We start from the raw sequence: 23,416 nt of genomic DNA on the forward strand, positions 1-23,416 counted from the left end.
GCCTCAGGCCGCCTCAGATGGCGGGCAGGCCTGCCCCGCGCGGTGGCTGTCGGGACTACATTTCCCGGCGTGCTCAGCGGCGCTTGGCCTGAGGCCCAGTCAGGTGATGGCGTCGCCTGACGCGTGAGGGGAAGGACCGGTCGCCCCTCTCCTCCCTCAGCTCGCCCTCCGCAGACGCCGCCGTCCTGCCCCGCGCCCACCCGGGGATGGCCCGCCCCGCCGCGGACTTAGCCTGAAACCGGGGAGCCGGAGTCGACATCCAGGCTGCCTCAGACCCCCGGCTGGGACGGGGGGAGGGAGCCAGACACAACCCCCCCCCCCCAAAAAAAGAGTCAAAATGTCACCGGAGTCAAAAAAGCTTTTCAACATCGTGATTCTGGGAGTCGCCTTTATGTTCATGTTTACCGCCTTCCAAACATGTGGGAACGTGGCGGTGAGTGCATCTCTTTACAGCCTCTAATTTTCCCTCTGAGCTGGCTCGCTCAATAAATTGCAGAGTTAATCACAGTAACGCAAACTCAAGCCGCATTTCCCCCCCCCCCCCTCCTCTCGTCTCTGTTTCTCCTTCCATTCTGAACTGCCGGAGTCCTGGGTTTGGTATTTGCTCACGACTGAACTTCATCGCTCCCTCTTATTAGACGTTGGGCTGGGGCGGGTGGTGTGGCTGTAGTTATTTGGGTTTTTTTTTTACTCTGATACCGTCCTTTATGGCGTGGGTTGGCAGGGAATTACGATTCCCAGCAGAGTTTCCCCTTAGGGCCCTTAAGGAAGGTGGTAATCACATTTCTTTTGCCCTCCGTCTGCTTTGGCCCAAGTGGCAATTTTAGCCCATCACTAGGGTGATTATAATATGTGACCCCGTGCGTCTTGAAATTTGCGTTTGAGGGGTGGTCTCAGTTTTCGAGGTGAACATCACGGATGTGTTCACCATCCCAAGGAGAATCCTGCCCTTTTGGGGGGTCAAATATTGATGGTATTCGTTAAGCCTTTATTGTGGATCAAGCGCTGCTGGGGTTACATACAAGTTGTGAACATGCTTTAGAGCACAGCAAATAGTTATAGAATGTACAAAGTGATATGCATGTGATCTTTCTCACAGCAAACTGTCATCAGAAGCCTAAACAGCACAGATTTCCATGGCAGTGGATACACCAGGTATACCCTTTTTAAAAAAATCAAAGTTACTTTGCGATGTTACAGGTGGACTTAGAGTTCTGCCACAGTCCCGTCCGAAAATCAAAGTTACTTTGCGATGTTACAAGTGAACTTAGGGTTCTGCCACAATCCTGTCCGTGGGGCTGCGTTCAGCCAAGTCCCTTAGCGATGTTGCAGTATTAGTCATAGTAGAAATAGCATTTATTAAGAGCTCGGCGGATGTAATGCATTGTATTTAAGCGCTTAGGAAGAATAAAACAAAGTCAAGAAATGACCTGATCCCATCCCCAGAGGAGGTTATACTCCAGTCAATCAATCAGACGTATTTACTGAGTGCTTACTGTGTGCAGAGCGCTGTGCTATGCTCTTGGGAGAATGCAATATCGGACGCATTTCCAGCCTACGACAAATTTGCAGTCTAGAAGGGGAGACAGACATTCATAGAAATCAATTACAGAGAGGGTCTTAGTATTGTGGGGAAATGGTCATCAAAACATTTACAGAGTAATCAAAATAAATAGTTGAATGCATAACTGAATGAATGTGTATTCATAAGTACTGAGGATAGGTATAAGTAAGTCCTCGAGGTGACTGTGACCCAGTTTATGTCACTTGGGGAGCTAAGAATTAATTTAGGATAGTTTGTTAAAAGAGGAGGGGTGGGGAGATCATTTGGGGGAAGCAGAATGAGGGAGGAGAGGGTGACCAGAGTCTTGAGCTAAGGTATGCTTAGAAGATTGGGCTGAGAGGGCTAAGTAGAGTTTGGCCTGCAAGGTTAAGTGAGAGTATTTGACTAAAATATCTGAGGAAAAAGCCTTTTTATTTTTTTTCTTTACCATCTTTGTATTTTCGTGCAGCATGGCGATTATCTATGGGGTGTTTTCGGCCTCAAATCTGATTACGCCTTCAGTGGTTGCCATAATAGGACCTCAGCTCTCCATGTTTGCAAGTGGCTTGTTTTATAGGTAAGTAGCAAAATGCCCCTGAGTTCATTTTTATTAATGTATCACCCACAGTTCAAAGACGTCAAGTAATTGAAGTTAAATGCACCCCTCCCATCTTGGGGAGATTGGTTTTGGGGGTGGGCAGGGCTGGGATGGTGCCCAAAGGATCCGGTCTTCATTTGATTCTTAGGTAATCAGTCGGCCGATAGTATCGATCGAGTGCCCAGCGGGTGCAGAGCACTACATTTAGCACTTGGGAGAGAACTGCTGAATTAGTAGGCGTGACTCCCCCTCCCAAGGAGCTGCCAATCTAGTGAGTGCTCATGGGCATAAGGTAAATGCCGCTTTTCCTTGCGCCTTAGATCTCCTCCGATAGAGGCTCCGGGGAAGGCTCGGGAGAACAGTGCAAAGGAGGCTCAGTTTGGCCTCGATCCTCAGGGGTAGGGATGTTTTTCTTATCTCATCATCCCTGATCTCTCGGCCCTTCAAAGACCCCCCTTGTCCTTGAATCATGTCAAATAACGGTTTTTCTCAGGAATAACCCAAGAGAGTCCCCCTCTCCCGTGAATTTTTCCATCCTTCTTGAATCAATTGACAGCGTTTGACTGGAACGTCTGAGGAAAGAATCCCCGGTCTATTCACTTGGTCACACCCTTCTCCTGAGCCCTCCAACAGCCAGTGAGGGGAGGGAAGGGAAGGTCGATCAGCCAGTTGGTTGTGTTTATTGAGTGCTTACTGTGTGCAGAGCACTGTACTAAGCCCTTGGGAGAGTCCAGTCGAACAATATAACAGACACATTCCCTGCCCACAGTGAGTTTACGGTCCAGGAGAAGATGTCTGTGACATTCACCACTCTGTCGAAACTTCCAGAGGGCTCTGCTGTAAAGGTGAGCCTCAATGCCAAAGTCCACAAGTTAACATCAGCACGACACTGACCAGTTGTGAAGAAACAGGGAAGCACCATGGCCTACTGGTTAGAGCCCAGGCCAGGAAGTCAGGAGGACCTGGTTCTAATCCCAGCTCTGCCACTTGCCTGCTGTGTGGCCTTGGGCAAGTCACTTCACTTCTCTGTGTCTCAGTTACTTCATCTGTGAAACGGGCATTAAGACTGTGGTTCAGGGACTTAACAAATACCACTATTATTATGTGACCCCCCCCTTGTACCTTCAGAGGGAAACAATCCTCCCTGAAACTCGGACCACCGGAGCTCCTCTCCCTGCGGCTAATCAAATGGCCACGGACCCAGATGGCACCTGGCAAACTGAGAAAGTGGCAGACCCTATTTACATGTGTTCTCTTTCAAAGTGAGCAAGACTTCCTTTATAGAGCGGAAGAGGTGCCTCAGAGTCGATTCCTAGAAGACCCAATTGGCATGAAGTCTCAAGTACGACCTGACGATAATAAATTGCCCTTTTCTATTTTTAGCATATACATTGCCGTTTTTATCCAGCCTTTCACGTGGTCCTTCTACACAGCCTCTGTTTTCATCGGGATCGCAGCTGCTGGTAAGCTTGATAATCATCATGACAGTAATGCTGGTGCTATTCATGTTAAGCATTTAAAATTTTATCAAGCGCTGGGGTAGTCGCTACAATATAAGCGTATCGGACACCTTCCCTCCTTCCGTGTGGGGCCCTCGGTCTAAGTGGGAGGGAGAACAGGGCTTATCCCCTTTTACAGATGAGGAAATTGAGGCCCAGAGAGGCGATGTGACTAACTCAAAGTCAAACAGCAGGCAAATGGTGGAGCTGGGCTTGAAATCCAGGTCTGCTGACTCCCAGGGCCAAATTCTTTTGACCAGGGCACTCCGCTTCTCACAATGTCTTTGTTTTTCAGGACTTTCCTTTTTTGGGCTATTTACTAAGGGGGGTGTCGTTCCTGTGGGCTGCTCAGCGATTTATCCTTTGATCAGAATGTCTTATGGCTTGAATTTTAGTACTCTGGACTGCCCAAGGAAACTGCCTGACAATAAATTCAGATGAAAACACAATCGGGAGAAACAGTGGAATCTTCTGGGCCCTCCTGCAATCCAGGTAATAGAGTGGCCTTGGCAAGTCTCCAGATGCTTTTGGCATAGGCCCTAATCATCTCCGAGCACATGTGAGTGACTTCCACCAATAGCATTGGTGGGGCACCTAATTAAGTGTTGGGAGAGCACAGTAGAATGAATAGACCTGATCCCTGCCCTCAAGGAGTTTACAATCCAACCCAGCAGGGGAGGCAGACACTGAGGAAGTTATAGATGAAGTCCTGTATGATCTAATATTGGACAGACAACCTATATAGAGAGAGAAACCCCCCTGCAGGAGGCAAATATTAGTAATAATAGTAATAATAATAACTGTGGTATTTGTTAAAGTTGTTATGTGCCAGGCCCTGAACTAAGCACTGGGGTGGTTACAAGCAAATCAGGTTGGACACAATCTCTGCCCCACAGAGTTAGACAAGGTCACACCGCACAAACAGCGGCGCACCGCAGGCAAGTGGCAGAGCCGGGATTAGAACCTGAGTCTTCGGATTCCCAGGCTCGTGCTTTATCCATTAGACCATGCTGTTTCTCGTGTTGTTTCTGTTGCTTATGGATTCAGTTTCCCATCTTTTCTTTTTAAACACACTTTGGTCCCGAAACATTATTGGCAGCAGATTAAACTTATTACAAATATACTTAGAAAAATCATAATTCCTGTTAGTGTCTGTCTTCCCCACTAGATTGCCAAATCCGTGAAGGCGGGATTACATCTACTGTTTCTACCTTACTCTACCAAGCCTTCAGAACAGTGTGCTCTGCAAACAGTAGACACTCAGGAAGTCAGTGATATTTATTGAGCACTTACTGTGTGTAAAACACTTTGCTTGAGAGAGTGCGGTAGAAACCCAATCCTACTTTTAATCGTTGGGTATGTAAAGATAGTTCCCCCTCTTATCCTCCCAAAGACTGTAAACTCAGTGTGGGCAGGGAACATCTCCTAACTGTTGTATTATACTCTGCCAAGCATTTAGCATAGTTTAGAATAATAATGTTGGTATTTGTTAAGCGCTTACTATGTGCCGAGCACTGTTCTAAGCGCTGGGGTAGATACAGGGTAATCAGGATGTCCCACGTGAGGCTCACAGTCAATCCCCATTTTACAGATGAGGTAACTGAGGTACAGAGAAGTTAAGTGACTTGTCCACAGAGAATAGTGCTCTGCCCATAATGAGCTCTCAGTAAATACCATGGACTGATTACACCAGTTCCCTGCTAAAATGCAAAGCCACATAAAAGTGAGAAAGTGAGATTGGCTTCTAAGGGAACTCTGTTACAGGTGTCATAAGAATGAAATCTAGCACTAATGGGAGGAGGAGAAAAAAGGGGAAGGAAGAAGAAAACACATTTGTAGGACTTGGGTGAGTGGGGAATCTTGGCACCTAGGGCACTCCCCCTGCCCAGAAGTCAGGGTTTCCACGGGCACCCCAAGTGCCTCACGGACCTTGGGAGCTTCAGCACCCCCATGGAACTGGGGGGACGACTAGGGGTTCAACGTGACACCCCAGTTACATCAACTTCCACATTAGTAGGTTCCTGTGACCCCAGTGGATACTGCATTCTCGGAATTAGGAACTCAAGCAGCATGTTTTTTCCCCCTGGACAGACTTTTCCAAAATTCTCGTCAGTCCCATGCTGGGAGTGAGTAAACTCTTCCTGAAGGAGCTTCTTGGTGACCAGTTGCTCACTGTCACGTGGCAGGGAATCGAGCTCTATCTGGGTGTTGATGATCCGAATCGATCTGCCCACCCAGTGGCCAATTCTGTTTCCCAGGGGTCCCCCGTGAGGCGTATCGGCCCCGATGATGACCGCTCACTGGGTGGACAGGGGACTTTGGCCGGGCGTGGATTGGGCAACAACATAGAGCGAAAGAAAGATCCACCTGTTTCTGGGTGGCCCGGACAAAATCCATCTAGGAGTAGAGAGACTCACTGCACGGACTTTTTATTGTCCCTCAATCAGAGAAGGTCTGCGTCGAGCCCATACGGAAACATTTTTCTCCTTGCAGTTTCGTGGTCTGGTCCGGGAGTCTGTTCACTTGACCTTTGTGTCCCAGGATGCCTGGAAATCTGGCGTCCTGCCCACCTCCCTGGACCTTGAGACCAAGGGGGTGGCGGGCCTCGCCTGGAATGGGCCAGAGTAGGATTCAGCCAATCAGGGGAAAGGGCTGACCCAGGGATTCCTGGATTAGGACTCGTTATGGGGCTGGTGGTAATAATAAGGATGATGATAATAGCTGTGGTGTTTGTTCACTTACTATGTTCCAGGCACTGAACTAAGTGCTGGGATGAACACAGGCAAATCAGGTTGGAGACAGCCCCTGCCCCAAACAGGGCTCAGTCTTAATCCCAATTTTTCAAATGAGGTATCAAGGCTCTGAGAAGTGAAGTGACTTGGCCAAGGTTGCCCAGCAGACCCACAGCAGAGCCAGGATTAGAACCCAGGTCCTTCTGACTCCTAGGCCCGTACTCTATCCACTAGGCCACACTGCTTCAGGTGTATGGTCTCAGCGGCCCAACCTGGCCCTCTCAGGTTTGCCGGGGAAGATTTGGATCCAAACAAATTTTCCAGCAGAAAACCACCCTTCAACCACAGCCTGATTCACGCAGGCGCGATTGGTGTGTCATAACCTCTCCAATCGTTAGCATATAAAGTCCTGCTGCAAAATCCCAGCCTCATCCACCGCATGTACCTATCTTTAAAGTATATAGTACACATCATTTTTAAAAATGTGGATTCAAATCTACCTTCCCTTCTAGGCACAAGCTTGTTGTGGGCAGGGAACATATCTGCCAACTCTGTTCTATCTCACTCTCACCAGTACTTAGTAGAGTGCTGTGCACATAGTCAGTGCTCAGTAAATAGCCACTGATTGATCAGTCTCTCTGTCTTTCTCTCATTTTCAGCCTGTTCTTTGGAAACCTCTACATATACTTTGCCTGGCAAGGGAAAACTCAGATATCAGGTCAGTACCGTTACCTTGTACGTATCGTCTTTCTCGGGGGTCCGGATCTTAGGGTGTGTCAGTGAGTCAAGTGGAACCTCTCCTCCTTAGAGAGGCCCGCTCATTGTCGTTCGGTTACTGCTCTGAGATACCTCGGCCCCTAATCTCTTTCGACTTCAGACAGAGAGATTTTGGGGGTAGCTTTTCTTGCATTACCGGACCGGAGCGGGTGACCTTGCTTAGCCAGTTCCCCAGCATGGGAGGTCATCTTTGGGGCCCCTGACGGACTACTCCCCTTTGCCCTTCCCCTCCCGCTTCACTGCTCCCCGTTCAGCAGCAGAACGTGAGGAGTCTTCCCAAGGGTCAGCGTCCCCGTAGTGTGTCGGCACATCTGCAGGGACCTAATGACCCCCCCGGCTCCCCGGTGGAATTTCTCCCCGCCTTGCTCAAGGGTCACTGGGGCATATGGAAGCAGTAAATGAGAATTCACTGCTGTGTATCTTAACGGGCAAAACCATCTGCTCTGGAAATGATCTCTTGAAAAACTCAGCTGTGGAGCTTGGGATCTTGAATCTCTCTCTTCTTTGTTTTGTTTTTCTCTTCAGAGAGTGACCGGCGAACAGTTTTTATTGCTCTGACAGTGATCAGCCTTGTGGGGACGGTTCTTTTCTTTCTCATTAGGAAACCAGACCCGACGCAGGTCTTGGGAGAGGAAGATTCTTGCGACAGCCAGAGCTTGGAAGCCAATACGTAAGCACTTCAGAGAGTCACCCGTTCCTCTCTTATAGTATTAAGAATAATACTTGTATTTACGATCTTCCTTTGTGCCGGCACTGGGGTAGTTACGCTACAGTCAGGTCAGACACAATCCAAGGTCCACATAGGGCTCATTGTCTATGGGGGCGGGAGAACAGGTGCTCCGTCCCCCATTTTATAGATGAAGAAACTGAGGCACAGAGAAGTTAAGCGGTTTGTCCAAGAGAGCACAGCAGGCACCAGTGGTGGGACTGGGATTAGAACCCAAGTCCCTCAATCCCCAGGTCCACGCTCTTCCTGCTTGGTCACTCTGTTTCCCTAGTCTGTGTTGGTTTAGCCTGTGAAGCTTACGTCTACAGCCCCAGCCAAACCAAGAGAATTCCAGGTTGCCTGGTCTCATTTTATAAGTTCTACAGAAGTTCCAAGGGACCACATTCAGGTGTTATTCCCAGGCCAAGAGCAGTTTAAATTTTTTATGGTATTTGCTAAGTGCTCACTATGTGTCAGGCACCGACCTAAGTGCTGGGGTAGAAACAAGCTAATCAGGTTGGACACAGTCCACATCCCATGTGGGCCTTACGGTCTTAATCCCCATTTTGTAAATGAGGGAACTGAGGCCCAGAGAAGTGAAGTGACTTGTCCTAGGTCACAGAGCAGACAGTGGCCGAGGCAGAATTAGAGCCCAGGTCCTTATGACTCCCCGGCCCAGGCTTTATCCATAAGGCCACGCTGTGTCTCCTAATTAGTACCAGCGATCCCTCCTCCAAAGTGGAATCAGCTAGAATCCTCTTTCTGAACTTGCAGGGGTACGTTTGCCTGCCGCCAAACTCCTGAAACATCAGTCTCCCTAGTCTTTATGGATGCCCGATTCTGTGCTGTGCCTGCAACATTTAGTTCAAGAATAGAGTCTTAGTACAGTGCTCTGAATGCCGGAAGCGCTCATTAAAAAATACTGATTTGATTGGCCTGCTTACCAGTCTCTAGCCAAGGGAGCGGTAAAGAGCGGCTTATCAATGGTATTTTTGGAGCGCTTGCTGTGTGCGGGGCTCTGTACTAAGAACTTGGGAGAGGACAAGACAACAGAGTTGGCAGACACCTTCCCTCCCCACAGCGACCTTGCAGTCCAGAGGACGAAGCACAGCGTTTTGTGCATTCAGAGAAGCTTGAGCCTTTCTTTGGTCACCACTAGACTCCAAGCACCTGGAGGGAAGGGATCGTGCCTACCAATTCTATTGTCGTACTGACCCAAATGCTCAGTACAGTGCTCCACACGGGCCACGCTCAGATACCTTTGATTTACTGGAAGAGAGGAGGTAGGACAGGAGAGGGGAGGGCATAGTCAGAGGGAATCCAGAAATCTCAGACCAGCTACTTATTCTTCGTGGCCTGTCCTTTAGGGGACCTCGGAGTAAGGATGCTATTGATTTTCCTGATAATCCAAAGCAAAATCAATCATTGGTGTCTTACCAGGTGCATCCAGAGCAACATGACGAAGGCGATAGATGCATTCAGTAAGTATGGAGGTCACACCAGTTTGGACAGTTTACAATCTCTCTGGGCCGTAAGCTCGCCGGGGGCAGGGAACATGTCTACCAACTCTGTCGGACCATACTCTCCCAAGCGCTTAATACAGTGGTCTGCCCACAGTAAGCGCTTAATAAATATGACTGATTGACCGATCGAAGTTTCCCCGGTTCAGCTTCCCTCCTGCAAAAATGTGGGTAGGGGCCAATTGGAGACCTTTTATCACCCAGCGCTTGGCCGAGAGTGGTATGAAGGGATGCACTTGCCCTGTTTCCTCCTCACAACTTCAGTTGAGTCTTCCGTCTTTAATTCCCATGATGCAACAGGAATCCCTTGAACAGGGACACCAGTCCCTGGACTTGATCCTCTAGGACCGCCCCCCGCCACCGAATGATTGAGAAGACCCCATGCTAGGTTTGAGCCCGGTTCTGATCTGTGCAGGATAGAGTACAACATGCTTTCCGACAGCATGCTTTAATCCCGGCCAACCTGATAATTCATCTCCTGATGTGGGGTAGGAATTTGTGTAAAAACCGCACGGTAATGTCCAGGGATCTTACTAATTGCCCTGTCTCTTTTCTTTGTAGGAAAGTCCATGAGACTATGTGCCACCAAAGAGATTCTACTTCTCAGTGTTACAACAGCTTACACAGGTAAAGGAATTACTACTACTACTACTAATAATAATGGTATTTAAGCGCTTACTATGTACCGAGCATTGTTCTCAGCGCTGGGGTAGATATAAGGTCATCAGGTAGTCCCACGTGGGGCTCACAGTCTTAATCCCCATTTTACAGTTGAGGTAGCTGAGGCACAGAGAAGTCAAGTGACTTACCCAATGTCACACAGCTGATCAGTGGTGGAGCCGGGATTAGAACCCATGACCTCTGACTCCCAAACCCGTGCTCTTTCCACTAAGCCACGCTGCTTCTCTTAATTATTATTGTTTATAATAGTGGTCTTTTAGTATTTATTATACTCCAAACACTGGGGTAAATACAAGATACAGTCGGATACAGTCCGCCTCCCACAAGGGACCCACAGTCTAAAGGGAGGGAAGACAGGAATTGAATCCCCATTTTACAGGTTGAGGAAACTGAAGCCCAGAGGAATGAAGTGACTGGCCAAAGGTACACATCAGGATTAGCACCCAGATCATGTGGTTTATTTCCAAGTGACACCCCCCTGCCCCCCAGTCTCTTCTCGGATCTATAAAACTGAATACTAATGGTTAAAACCATTTAAAGCCCTGAAACACAGATTTCAAAGCCTCTCCAATTTCAGGAAAGTGTGGTTTCCGTTGACATTAATAATGACTTTAAAGAAACACCCCGGCATTATTTTCCTCCCTTTGGCCCATTCAGAACTTTGCGATTTTAAGTAAGGCATACACTAAACAGGTTAGCATTTTTCCAGGCAGATGGGCCGTACCCTTCCCTGGAAAAGCCCCTCAGGAGGTTGCCGTTAAATGAGAACACTCAAGAGTTGTGCCTGCCTCCGGGAGCGGAACGGCCTCCACTGTGTCCCGTCTTGTTCGGAAAGCAGAACCGACCGGTTTTTAAGGTTGTTGGCTAATGTCCTCTTACCCAGGCGAGGAATTAAAATCTCACTGGGAAGATGCTGCAGCTGCCACCCAGCGACTGAAATTTGACCTTCCCTCCATTCCACCCACTCTTCCGTTTAAATGGGAAAACCAATGCCAGTTGACCGGGAAGGACGATTAGGCAGAGAGCCTATTTAAAGACACCACGGTGCAGCCAGTGAGCTTTAACTGTGTCCATCTGTGAAAGGACACGGCGGTTGGGCTGAATTTAGAAAGCGGGGGTCGGTCCTCTTCGCGTCTGAGGGGGACGCCTTGTTGAGTTACGGAGTGGTAATAATGGTATTAAGTGCTTAGTATGGGCTAGGCCTGGGGGTAGATACAAGATCAGCAGATGATGATAATGGCATTTGCTAAGTGCTTACTATGTGCCAGGCACTGTACTGAGCGCCAGGGATCCTATTGGACACAGTCCCCCTCTCTCACCCGGAGCTTGCGGGCTGAGGGAGGAAAATAGGGATCTTATCCCCATTTTACAGAGGAGAAAACTGAGGCAATGAGTGGTTAAGTGGGTGGCCCAAGGTCACACAGGCAAGTGGTGGAGTCAGGACTAGAACCCAAGCCTCCTAACCCCCAGGCTCATGCTCTTTCTACTCGACCTCACTTTCTCCTCTCTCCGGCCTTTCCCTCCCATCCCTTCCCGGGCTTCTGAACAGGTGAGAGGCCAGCAGAGAAAAAGGCAGCTACTTTAAGTGTGTCCAAAAGAGATCCTGATTGGTGCTTAGTCTCTGCCTCTGAAAATACCATTTGGGCATTGCTTCTCTCTCCGTTTCTTCTTGGACGCACTCTGGAATTCCTGAGAATGCTAAGTAAACGGGAGAAAACAAATGTCCATTTGTCGATTTGACCCTGATTTTCTTGTCAAAGGTCTGGAGTTGACTTTCTTCTCTGGGGTATATGGGACCTGCATTGGAGCCATCAATCGGTTTGGCTCCGAAGAGAAGAGCCTGATTGGACTGTCTGGCATTTTCATTGGCATCGGAGAGATTTTAGGTTCGTCACCGTTACCGTGGTTCGCTCTCAGCGGTTTCCTCAGACTCAGTTGCCCACCTCTTGGGATTTGACAGCTTTTTTTCCCTTCATATGTCAGTTTTGTGTAGCCCGACCTCCTCTTCCCTTTCCCCCAAAGACTGCTTCAAGGAATATGGGGGAATAAAATGGCCCAACCATAGGTTGAAATACAAAATCTAAAACCTCGTCTTCTTTCCCCTCTGCTGCTTTCACCCAAGCCCCAAATCCCCGTCTCCCCACCCCATCTAAAATATCCTTCTTCAGAGGAAGAATTTGTTTAGTTACACTAAAGGACTCAGAATGGTAGTTGTAAGAGTAACCGTAGAAGCACTTATGGAGCGCCCATTTGGGGCAGTGCACTGTATCAGGCACTTGGAAAGTACAGAATAAATAAGCGACACATTCCCTGCCCACATGGAGCACTAGATTCATGTAGGCACTTAAATGTTAATCAATCATGACATAATGATAACGACAACACCCGAAAACACTACAGTGCCGGCAGACCACTTTGTGAAAATTACAGGTTTTAAATGGCAAATGTCCTGTGCGGCTTCAGTAGCTAACGCTCATTTGTTGTTTTTGTGGTTTACCCAAGTCCAAACCTACCGAATTGGTTACCCTAAAATGGAGATTCTTTTGGATTGAAGGTTTTTGCATTTAAAAATCCCCCTCCTGCTTTTGCACTTCTGTTTTTTCTGGCCTTGCCATTTCTCCATTCCCATATATTAGAACAGTTTTATCATTTGCAGTTTGTTCCTGTAGGTAATGTGCAGTAATACTCTCTGTTACTTCACCTAACTGTAATTTATTTAAGTGCAGATCTCCCCGCTCTAGATTGTAAGCTCCTTGATGATGAAGATCATGTCTTCTACCTCTGTGGCCGCTCTCAAATCTTAATATAGTGCTCGGTACCCAGTAGATGTGCAACAAATGGCACGATAGGGAATTGTCTTTAGAAAGGAGTGGAAGTTACCCTGTTTCTGCATGAATTATTCTGGGCATTGTTCATATTCCTTCAAATCTGTATGTACAATCAGTTGATTAACTGATTGCTCCCACTTCAGCTGGATCTGAAAGTACAGGTCCAAATGATTGCTAATGAGCACCCAAGGATGGCAGGGGGAGGATGGGGACCCCCGCCGTCGAGGCCCCGGCCTGCCTCACACTACATCTGAGCAGGGGGTGCGTTTCCCCCCTTTGACCCTTCCCCTTGGCGTCGCACTCAGAATTCTTTGGGCCCAAAAGGCACAGGACTGGACGTGGGCCAGCCTTCTTCCGTGTTAATCACATGGGTCTCCTTACAGGTGGGAGCCTCTTCGGCCTGCTGAGCAAGAACAACCGTTTTGGCAGGAATCCGGTCGTACTCTTGGGCGTCCTGGTACACTTTGTCGCCTTTTACCTGATTTTCCTGAACATGCCCGCGGATGCACCCATCGCTCCCGTCGAGGGGACCAACAGCCGGGCATACCTCAGTCCCAGGTATGTAGCTTGCCGCCAGGACCCAGCTCAAGGACAGAATGATAGGATTCCACCCCCCGGGCACTTATAGGGGAACAGTCTGCCCTTCTTCCCTCTGACGCTCATTGGAACTGTAGCTTTCAGTTGATTGATTCTTTCGATCCTGTTTATCGAGAGCTTATTGTGTACAAAGCACTATATTAAGCGCTTGGGAAAGTCCATTATAACAGTAAACAGACCCTGCCCACAATGAGACAAGAGTTTAGAGACGAGCTTCTTGCTCTTGAGATGTTTGTTCCCTAGGGCTATAGCTGCAGTGAGCGTGAGTTTCACCTGTTCTTCCTACTCCTGCACGTTTTCTGGGAGAAGAGTTGGGAGACTTGGTTCCGTCCTGGGCTTCCTCAGTAAAGGTGCTTAGTCCAGGGCTCTGCACGCAGTAATCAATCAGTCAATAGTATTTAATTCAATTATACTTATTGAGCTCTTTCTACATGCAGAGAGCACTAGTTTACAGAACGAGTTTACAGCCTAGAGTAAACACTCAAGAAGTGAGAAGCAGCAAGGCCTGTTAGATAAAGCTCAGGCCTGGGAGTCAGAAGGACCTGTGTTCCAATTCTACCTCTTGCTTGCTATGTGACCTTGGGCAAGTCACTTGTCTGGCCCTCAGTTACCTCATCTGTAAAATGAGGATTAAGACTGTGAGCCCCAAGTGGGACATGGCTGCATCCAACCCAATTACCTTGTATCTACCCAGTGCTTAGAAGAGTGCCTGGCACATAGTAAGTGCTTAACAAATACCTTAAAAGAAATAAAGAAAATACAATTGATTGATTGATTGATTGATTCGTTCTCCCGAGCCTTGAGTGAGGTTCGGGTTTCCCCTCTTCCTGGTCCGGCAGTTTCGGGGGCTGGTGTGGAAATGAGCTTGCTCATAGGAATGGGCTTGTTTATTCTCTCTTAGCAAAAGTAGGCCCTACCTCTCTGGAGTCTCCTAAATCCGCTATTTTCTCCTTCTCCTTAGCAAAGAGGTGGCCATCTTTTGCAGCTTCTTGCTGGGACTTGGAGACAGCTGCTTCAACACCCAGCTCCTGAGCATTTTGGGTTTCCTTTACTCGGAAGACAGCGCACCTGCTTTTGCCATCTTTAAATTTGTCCAGGTACCATTTTGCCCTCCGCCGTACATCCTTTGCAATGAGACTGTGTCTAGCTGTGAAATTTGGGTTCTGCAACAACTGGAAGCAGTTTTGGGTTTCACTGGTCTCCAACCCATCCAGTTGTAGACTTTGGGGAAGCGTGAGATCGGTTCTTTTTCCACTGTAGAAATGGGGTACTGGAAAGGTGGCGCGCTGAGGTCTGCCGGCTCTCCCTTTTGTATAAATTTTGTTTCCGGTGTTGGATTTATGTAGCGCCCTTCCTCTGTGAACGTGTTTGCTTACATTCTGGACAGAGACAGAAAGGCCCTTTCTGTTCTTTGAATCTTTTCTCTATCTCAGAGAATGAAACCCCTCCTCCCGTTTTGTTTCCGCTGTGGGGACGTTCAACCACAGGCAGAGGTGCCCAACTTTTCACTGTGCACACGGTGGGAGCCAAGAGGGATTTGGGGGGATGGGGATGGGAGGGGACGGGCTTGAGAGAGCCATCGGGCCAGGAAGCCGCCCTTGTGGGCTATTTTCAGTCCTTAAGCGAGGCTGGAGGTCAGACACCTCTACCCACAGGGCGTTACTTGGGACAGTCCCAAGCGCTCCACCCAATGGGCCCCAAACTGGGCCTTGGCGAGAGGTTCCGATCAGCGGGGAGCATTTGGGTTGCAGCTCTGCGTCGACTTGACCGGTCTGGGCTTAGAAAAGAGTGGGCTGGATTTAGGATTTGGGTTCTTGGGGGGCCCGACGGGCTGGGATGGATGGCTGTGCTCAGGTTGGCCTCTCGGTAAGCCACTGCTTAGGTAAAACCCAACCCCACGCCTGAGGCTGTGCCCCCTCAATGCCCGATTGGGGGGTTGGCTCCCATATTCCCAAGGCTCAGCTCAATGGGGTAGGAGCAGGGGTCCGGATGGGCAGCCCAGGCTGGCCTTGGCTGGGGCTCTACGAGGGGAGGGCGGTGCCCGGGTGTGGGACCCCGAGAGCCCCCTGGTCACCTCCGTGTCTCTTGTGATTCTTTCAGTCCATCTGTGCAGCAGTGGCCTTTTTCTACAGCAACTACCTGCTTCTCCACTGGCAGCTCCTGCTCATGGTCATTTTTGGCTTTTTGGGAACCATCTCGTTCTTCACCGTGGAGTGGGACGCCGCCGCCATCGTGGCCCGGGGTTCCGAGTACCGGAGCATTTGATGGAGGCACCCGGGGCTGAGGGCGAGGGGGCCCGGGGGACCGGAGCCAGTGGAACTCAAAGGGGCGGGAGAGAGCGTGGGCAGCTGCATCCCTCTTGTGGCCAAAGGGAAGATCCCAATATCCAGATTAAAGGCTCCTCCAGCCTGCGCAACCATGTGTCCTCTGGGACTCTCCACCTTTAAGACACATGGACCGAGAAGGGAATCTGTTCCCCAGATGGCTCCTGTTGAGACCTCGCCCTTTCCGGGCTCCCGCCTTCCTTCCTACAGTCACGATGATCCTAGGGCCGACTCCTCTCATTCTGGTTTGGCTGGGAAAACCTGGCTTCGATCCAGCCTCCTAGATCTCGTGTCACGTCACAATCCCTGCCGGGAGTGACGAGGGCTTCACTTTGGGGGGAAAACCAAGACTCAAGTCCGCGCTTCTTGATGTCTGTCGGCACAGCTGGGGCCGGGAATATTTCGAAAACTGTTCTAGTAAATACTCGCCGTCTCTCTCCCTCGTACCTACAGCGTTTAGCTGCCTAAGCACGTCACTCCTGTAGCCGATTATAGCTGGACTGAGCCTTTAAAAATCAAGTCAATCAGAGTTGGACAGACATGAAACGGCCCCTTGATCATTCATCATTTCATCATAATTGGAAATGGTGCCTTTTTGATGTTTAGCCCTGAAATCCCATGATTCGTTTTTTCCTCCATTGTACCCACCGCCCCAGCTCTCACAACGGCACTCTGCACCCAATAGGAGCTCAATAAATCCTGCGAGAGACTAAAGACTCGCTTCTTCTGGTGGGTCAGCAGGACTGACGCTGAGGTGGTGGGAGGATGCCCTTACCTAGATGGCAATTTAGACTCACTTGGTTGAAAGGACTCTTCTCTCCTTTCTCCCAAGTTCTGGTGTCCCCTTTTAGTAATATCCACATGAGCACCTGCCTCGAGCAGCTTTTCTTGCCCTTGTTTCACATCCCTCCAAGTAAAAAGGCTTTGGCCAAGTGTAAAATGTAAAATCGGCTCAGCATAGCCCCCGGAGCTGGGAAGAGGCGGCTCGAGACCCTGAATCGGCAGGTAAGGAGCCCGGAAAGAGTGAGATGTGTTAGGCCTTGGAGGAGGACGGAGGGCGGGAAGGTGGAGAGGGCCACGTGGAGTTTCCGTTCAGGTCACCTTGGGCTGGAAAAGCATTTTGTGTTTGCCGTGCCTGGTCTTTTGGGAGTAATGCAAAATGACTAAAATGCGAGTCCTGATCAGGAGTTAATTTAATCGTGATAATCATAATTGTGGTATTTCAGTGCTTTCTGTGAACCAGGCACAGGGGTAGATAGATGATCATCCGGTTGGGCACAGTCTCTGTCATACAGTCAATCAATCAGTGGTATTTTTTGAGTGTTTATTGTGGGCAGAGCACTGGACTAAGTGTTTGGGGGAGTATAGTTCATTAGAGTTGGTGGACATGTTCCCTGGCTGAGAGTAGGTAGATAATTTTAGGACAGGGAGAGAGACTAGGTGTGCAGTCCCCATTTAACAGATGAGGAAACTATGGCCCAGAGAAGCTAAGTGACTTACCGAGAATCATACAGCAGGCAAGGCAGTGGAGTCGGGTTAGGACCCAGATCTTCTGACCCCCAGGCTTGTCTTCTTTGCAGTCTATCTGGTTTTCACAGTCTTCCCAGGCTGCTGAACCTGTGGCCCTCGGTAAGATCTACTCCTCTGTTCTGGGAGAATCTGCGCTAACGGATTTCCACTCATGAACACAGTTATTGCTGGCAGAGAAGCACTGTTGTCTAATGGAAAGAGCCCGTACCTGGGAGTCGGAGGATCTGGGTTCTAATTCTGCCTCCGCCATTTGTCTGCTGTATAACCTTGAGCAAATCACTTAGCTACTCTGTGCCTCAGTTACCTCATCTGTAAAGTGGTCGTTAAGGCTGTGAACTCCGTGTGGGACACGGACTGTGTCCAACCTGATTATTTTGTATCTTCCCCAGCACTTAGTACGGTGCCTGACACCTAGTAAACACTTAATAGATGGCATTTGAAAAAAGACTCGATGCATACCATTCTAGAGGGAGTGAAACGGAAACCTGGTTTCTTCTAATTGACCGGGGGCCTGAGTGCTTTCCCCATGGTAACAATGTACCGACCGCAGTTACGCTGAACAGGTCACTTTAGCTAAGGTCAGAGTACATGCCTGTAAATCTCCACTTTTGATCCTTTTTTTTGTCCATGCGGTGGATTGAAAGTCGGACTGAGTCGATCTGAAACACCCATCAACAGTGTAGGCACAGTCCAGTTGGATTCTAAGGAGAATCTACCTATTCATCTTAATAAACCGTCTGCCCCATTTTACAGTTGTACACTGTATTTGAGAAAGTGTTTCCACATAGTCTGTTTTTGAAAGGGAATTCTTCGGTGGTTCTATCAAGTTTTCCTATCATCTCTTTCTTTCAGAACCCCCAAACCCAGAGGCTTGGGGGAGTTCAGAAACTCCGCATCTTCATACCAGAGAGTCTTTCCTCTCTCGACATTGGTAGAGATTAAGACTCTGAATGACTTGATTGTTAGAATTGCCAGAAGGTTGTCCATTGATGGATGAGTGAGACATTGCTGATGGAGCCAGGGGGATTCAGAGGCAACTCTGGCTTGCAGGTAGAAGAAGGCTCTTGCTAATTTGTTTTCTGTTTAGCCTGTCTTGCGTAGCTGATGCTACAGTAAATGGTTTCCAATTTGAAAAGCGATCAAAGTTACCTCATCTGAAAAATGGGGGTTATGGTTGTGAGCCCCGTACAATTACCTTGTATCTACCCAGCGCTTAGTAGAGTGCCCGGCACATAGGCACTTAAATGCCAATAAAAAAAAATAATATGATAAAGCCCAGCAGGTCTGGTAGTCTGCCACCCGGATCAGTCAGAGTACAGTCAAAATGAAGACTTCCTAATATTCTAAAATTTGCAGAGGGATCTAGAAGCTCTATAATCAGCCCAGGCCAGAACTGCAGCTTAAAAGAATTCCCCCAGCCTCTTAATCTATGGTTGGCGAGACAAGAAAGGAAATCCAAAAACACTAGGGACTTCTTATTGAGATGCAGTGAGTAATGATCCAGAGCTGCTGCTGCTTCTGGAGCTGATGGCTCTAGGTTCCCCAGACCGTACTGTTCCATTGTTCTGATCCTCCCTCCCTCCCTCCTGCTAGGGCTGGCTCTCGAAAGGGTTGGAGTCGCCACCTGGGCCATCCACGATTAATCTTGACCCGGCAGCGGGGTGTTAGCGTGGCTAGTGAAGTGCGATCACTGGCCAATAACCGAGAGCAGCACGAGCTTCTGGGAAGCTTTTCCGACCCCTGTTTCTTCCTCTCACCCCGCCACTTCTGCTTTTCTCTCCAGAAGGTCAGACTAAGGGAGATTAATCGGTTGTGCCAATTTTGGCTTCGTTTCTCCTCACGTGCACCCTCTTTCCCTATTTAAAATGTCAGGTTCTTTCACTTCAGTCTTTGTTTTTTGTTTACATCCTAATGCTGTTTGACAGTCTCGCTCTCATTGGTTTAGCTGGCCTTTATTTTACATTTTAAAAGGGGTCTTTCAGGTGTAATTGATGTCTCACGAACTGAGAGCGGAGCGTTTTGATGACTCCTATAATGAAGACCCTGATCGTTAAGCGAGCGGGTGGAGGGAAAACAGATGTTTTACACTATTTCTCTTTTGTGGTTCCAGTCATTCAAATAAAAGAGAAGTGGAGCAAAGCTTTCTGCTCGGTTTTGGTTAAGCTGTCTGTTGAACTGATAGTGCTGTCAGTGTAAGCTATGCAGCAAAGTTTCAGCTGGTTTTCCTTTGGCAGCTGGGTTGAAAGCTGCCCAGATCTCTAGGACCTTACCCTGTTCCTCTCCACTGACACTGCTACCGTGCTGATTCAAGCACGGGTCAGTTCTCATTCATTCAATCGTATTTATTGAGCACTTATTGTGTGCAGTGCACTGTACTAAGTACTTGGGAGAGCACAATATAACAGTAAACAGACACGGCCCCCTGCCCACTACGAGCTGTGTCAACCTCCTGGTTGACATCCCTCCCTCCAGCCTCTCCCCTCTCCAGTCCGTGCTTCACTCTGCTGCCCGGATCGTTTTTTCAACAAAAACCTCATTCTACGCACGTCTACCCGCCCTTCGTCCACTCCACATCAAGCAGACGCTCCTGACCATCTACTTAAAAGCTCTCGATCAGCCCAGACAAGTGGCAGAGCCCAGATTAGAACCCCAGGGCCTTCTGACTCCTAGGCCTGAGCTCTAGCCATTAGGCCACACTGCTTCTCTTGAGTACCTGGCTAATGATAAGTGCTTAAAAAGCATCATTCTCATCATTGTTATTATTATAGAAGGGCAGACTCTTTGCTCTTTGACGTCCATCCCCGCCTCCCACCAACAGGGTCCTGCCAAGGGCCTCAGATTCCCTCCCGGGAGCGAGTGAGTTCGCAATCAGCGGGTTATTTTCTGGACCAGCTATTTTCTGATTTCCACCCCTCTCTGTCTCTCCTGGCACATTCTCTGCCACTAGCCTGAGCATATTTGCGCAAACGAAAACATTCCCACCTTAAATCCGATCTAAATTTCATCAAGTCTGTGAATAATAATTATATTTGGAAAAGAAAAAACCAAAACCCCACATCACTTTCCTAAGACTGCTCCCACCCATGCTGGGCTGCTATCACTGTGAGTAGAGACATGAAATATGACCGTGGGGGTGGGGGAGGAGGGCTGTAGAGTGAATTTCATTTCATGCCAAGGAAAATGAGATTTAAAAGATTTCGAGGCAATAAAGTATCTTTGAATGTCTGCACTGAGCAAATAAACCAGCAATCACAGATGTCGGGAGGGAGAGTGGGGTCCGAGAGTAGGGTGGGCTCCCGGTTCTGGGGGGTCACTTGTGGCACCTCTATAAAGAGCTGGGGAGTCAGGGATTTGGAGTTGGAGTTAGTCTTGCGGTCCTCGAACTTCCTGGCAGATGAGCTGGTGAGAAAAACGACTGAACCGTAAAACGCCTCTGCAGTTTCTCATTGAAGCAGGACAGGTTTTTTTGGTATGGTATTTGTAAAGTGCTTACTATGTGCCAGGCACTGTACCAAGCGCTGGAGTAGATAGAAGCTAATCAGTTTGGACGGAGTCCCTGTCCCACGAGGGGCTCACGGTCTCAATCCCCGTTTTTCAGATGAAGTCAAGAAGGCCCAGAGACGTGAAGTGACTTGCCCAACGTCACACAGCGACAAGTGGGCAGAGCCGGAATTAGAAACCATATCCTTGTGACTCCCAGACCCGAGCTCTATCCATTAGGCCACTCTGCTGGTCGAGGTCTTGTTCTTGGAATTCCGGCCGGACAGCAGAGCCTTAGAGGCTTCCCTCATTCGTGGCTTGGAGCCTTTCCCATAGGCCCCTACTTTGGACACATCTGGCCCCAAAAAGCTTTCTGTCCATGTTTCCCCACTTGTCAAGAACCTCCAGTGGTTGCCCATCCACCTCTGCATGATGATGATGGTGGCATTTGATAAGCGCTTACTGTGCAAAGCACTGTTCTAAGCACTGAAGATCAAACAGAAACTCCCTACCATCAGCTTTAAAACCCTCGATCACCTTGCTCCCTCCTACCTCACATTGGTACTCTCCTAGTACGACCCCAGCGCACCCACTTCGCTCATCTAATGCCAACCTTCTCACCGTACCTCATTCTCATCTATCTCGCCGCTGACCTTTCGTCCGTGTACTGTCTCTGGCCCGGAACGTCCTCCCTCGTATCCGACAGACAGTTCCTCTCCCCACTTTTGGAGCCTTATTGAGGGCACATCTCCAAGAGGCCTTTCCTGACTAAACCCTCTTTTCCTTTCTTCAACTCCCTTCTGTGTCACCCTGACTTGCTCCCTTTATTTGAGCCCCAAGTGGGACAACCTGATTCCCCTGTGTCTACCCCAGCGCTTAGAACAGTGCTCGGCACATAGTAAGCGCTTAACAAATACCAACATTATTATTATTATTCATCTCCCCTCCCAGTCCCACAGCACTTATGTACATATCTGTCATTTATTTGTTTATAAGAATGTCTCCCCAGCTAAACTGATTGCTCATTGTGGGCAGGTAATGTCTATTTATTGTTATATTGTACTCTCCCTAGTGTTTAGTACAGTGCTCTGCGCAAACTAAGCACTCGATAAATTCATTTGACTGCCTGACACGGTTCAATCGATGCGGATTCTGGATGGCGAAGGGTCTGGGGTTTTCACTGGGCCACCCATCTGGGAAAAGAAAGGATCTGGCCTCAGGAGCCTGGACCAGGATTCATGGGTTCTGATCCCAGCTCTGTCACCTGTCTGCTGTATCACCGCAGCGCTTGGTACAGTGCCCGGCACCTAGTAAGTGCTTAACAAATTCCAGGAAAAGGAGCCTTTTTCAGAAAGCATCAGGGCTCAGTACATAACATACCATAAAAAGAAGCCTTTTTCAGAAAGCGTCAGGGTTTAGAGAAGCAGCGTGGCTCAGTGGAAAGAGCACGGGCTTAGGAATCAGAGGTCATGGGTTCTAATCCCGGCTCCGCCACCTGTCATCTGATTTTGGGCAAGTTACTTAACTTCTCGGTGCCTCAGTTACCCCCTCTGTAAAATGGGGATTAAGACTTTGAGCCTCACGTGGGACAACCTGATGACCCTGTATCTCCCCCAGCGCTTAGAACAGTGCTCAGCACATAGTAAGCGCTTAACAAATACCAACATTATTAGTAAGTGCTTAACAAATACCATAAAAAGAAGCCTTTTTCAGAAAGCGTCAGGGCTGGGGGGTGGGAAGGTGACCCGGCTAGTGACCCCCTCTCCTCTCTCAAGGTCACTCACGTGTGGTTTGTTCCCAGGGATCCGAACCGTCGGGGAGTGCTCTGCACACAGTAAGTGCTCAATAAGTAAGTGGCGTGGCTCAATGGAAAGAGCCCGGGCTTGGGAGTCAGAGGTCATGGGTTCGAATCCCGGCTCTGCCACTTGTCAGCTGTGTGACTGTGGGCAAGTCACCTCACTTCTCTGTGCCTCAGTTCCCTCATCTGTAAAATGGGGATCAACTGTGAGTCTCACGTGGGACAACCTGATTACCCTCTATCTACCCCAGCGCTTAGAGCAGAGCTCTGCAAATACCAACATTATTATTATTATTATTATTACGCCTGACTGACAGCATCATTTTTGGGGGGCGGGGGGGCGGTTGAAGAGTTTCCCTGTGTGGCCGGCAGGGGGCGCCACGCTCTCGCTGTTGGTGCCGGTTCCCGTGGGAGCTGGGGTGGGGAGGTGGGGGTGATGCTGCTGCTAGCTTATCTCTATCCCCCCACCCCCAAATAACCATCCCCGGCTCTGAAAAACAAGCTCCGCCTGAGGTTTCGGGCCTTTTTTTCATGGGTCCAACTAGTTTATACTCATTCTTTCATTCAATAGTATTGAGCGCTTACTATGTGCAGAGCACTGGACTAAGCGCTTGGAATGGACAATTCGGCAACAGATAGAGACAATCCCTGCCCATCGATGGGCTTACAGTCAAATCGGGGGAGACGGACGGACAAAAACAAGACAACTTAATAGCAATAAATAGAATCAAGGGGATGGACACCTCATTAATGTAATCGAAAAGCAGCATAGACCCAGTTCATAATAATGATGGTACTTATTA

The 23,416-nt window shown here is 48.9% G+C and overlaps 1 protein-coding gene across 2 annotated transcripts; it reads left to right on the forward strand.

Annotated features, from left to right (window-relative positions):
- Positions 1-34: 34 nt before the first annotated feature.
- On the forward strand, positions 35-16,519 carry MFSD11 (major facilitator superfamily domain containing 11). 2 transcript variants are annotated; one of them, XM_029056771.2, is made up of 14 exons: positions 35-433; positions 1,100-1,155; positions 2,013-2,120; positions 2,462-2,539; positions 3,525-3,604; positions 4,036-4,132; positions 7,032-7,090; positions 7,675-7,819; positions 9,296-9,336; positions 9,937-10,002; positions 11,817-11,942; positions 13,268-13,442; positions 14,443-14,578; positions 15,582-16,519. In XM_029056771.2, the coding sequence occupies exons 1-14, from the start codon at positions 338-340 to the stop codon at positions 15,744-15,746; spliced, it is 1,428 nt and encodes a 475-aa protein (XP_028912604.1). In that variant the 5' UTR covers positions 35-337; the 3' UTR covers positions 15,747-16,519. The 2 variants fall into 2 exon arrangements, with proteins under 2 accessions (XP_028912604.1, XP_001507319.2); XM_001507269.5 differs by lacking the exon at positions 2,462-2,539.
- The last annotated feature ends 6,897 nt before the right edge of the window (positions 16,520-23,416 follow it).

Source organism: Ornithorhynchus anatinus, unplaced genomic scaffold (genome assembly GCF_004115215.2).
Source record: "Ornithorhynchus anatinus isolate Pmale09 unplaced genomic scaffold, mOrnAna1.pri.v4 scaffold_264_arrow_ctg1, whole genome shotgun sequence".
Taxonomy (NCBI): domain Eukaryota; kingdom Metazoa; phylum Chordata; class Mammalia; order Monotremata; family Ornithorhynchidae; genus Ornithorhynchus; species Ornithorhynchus anatinus.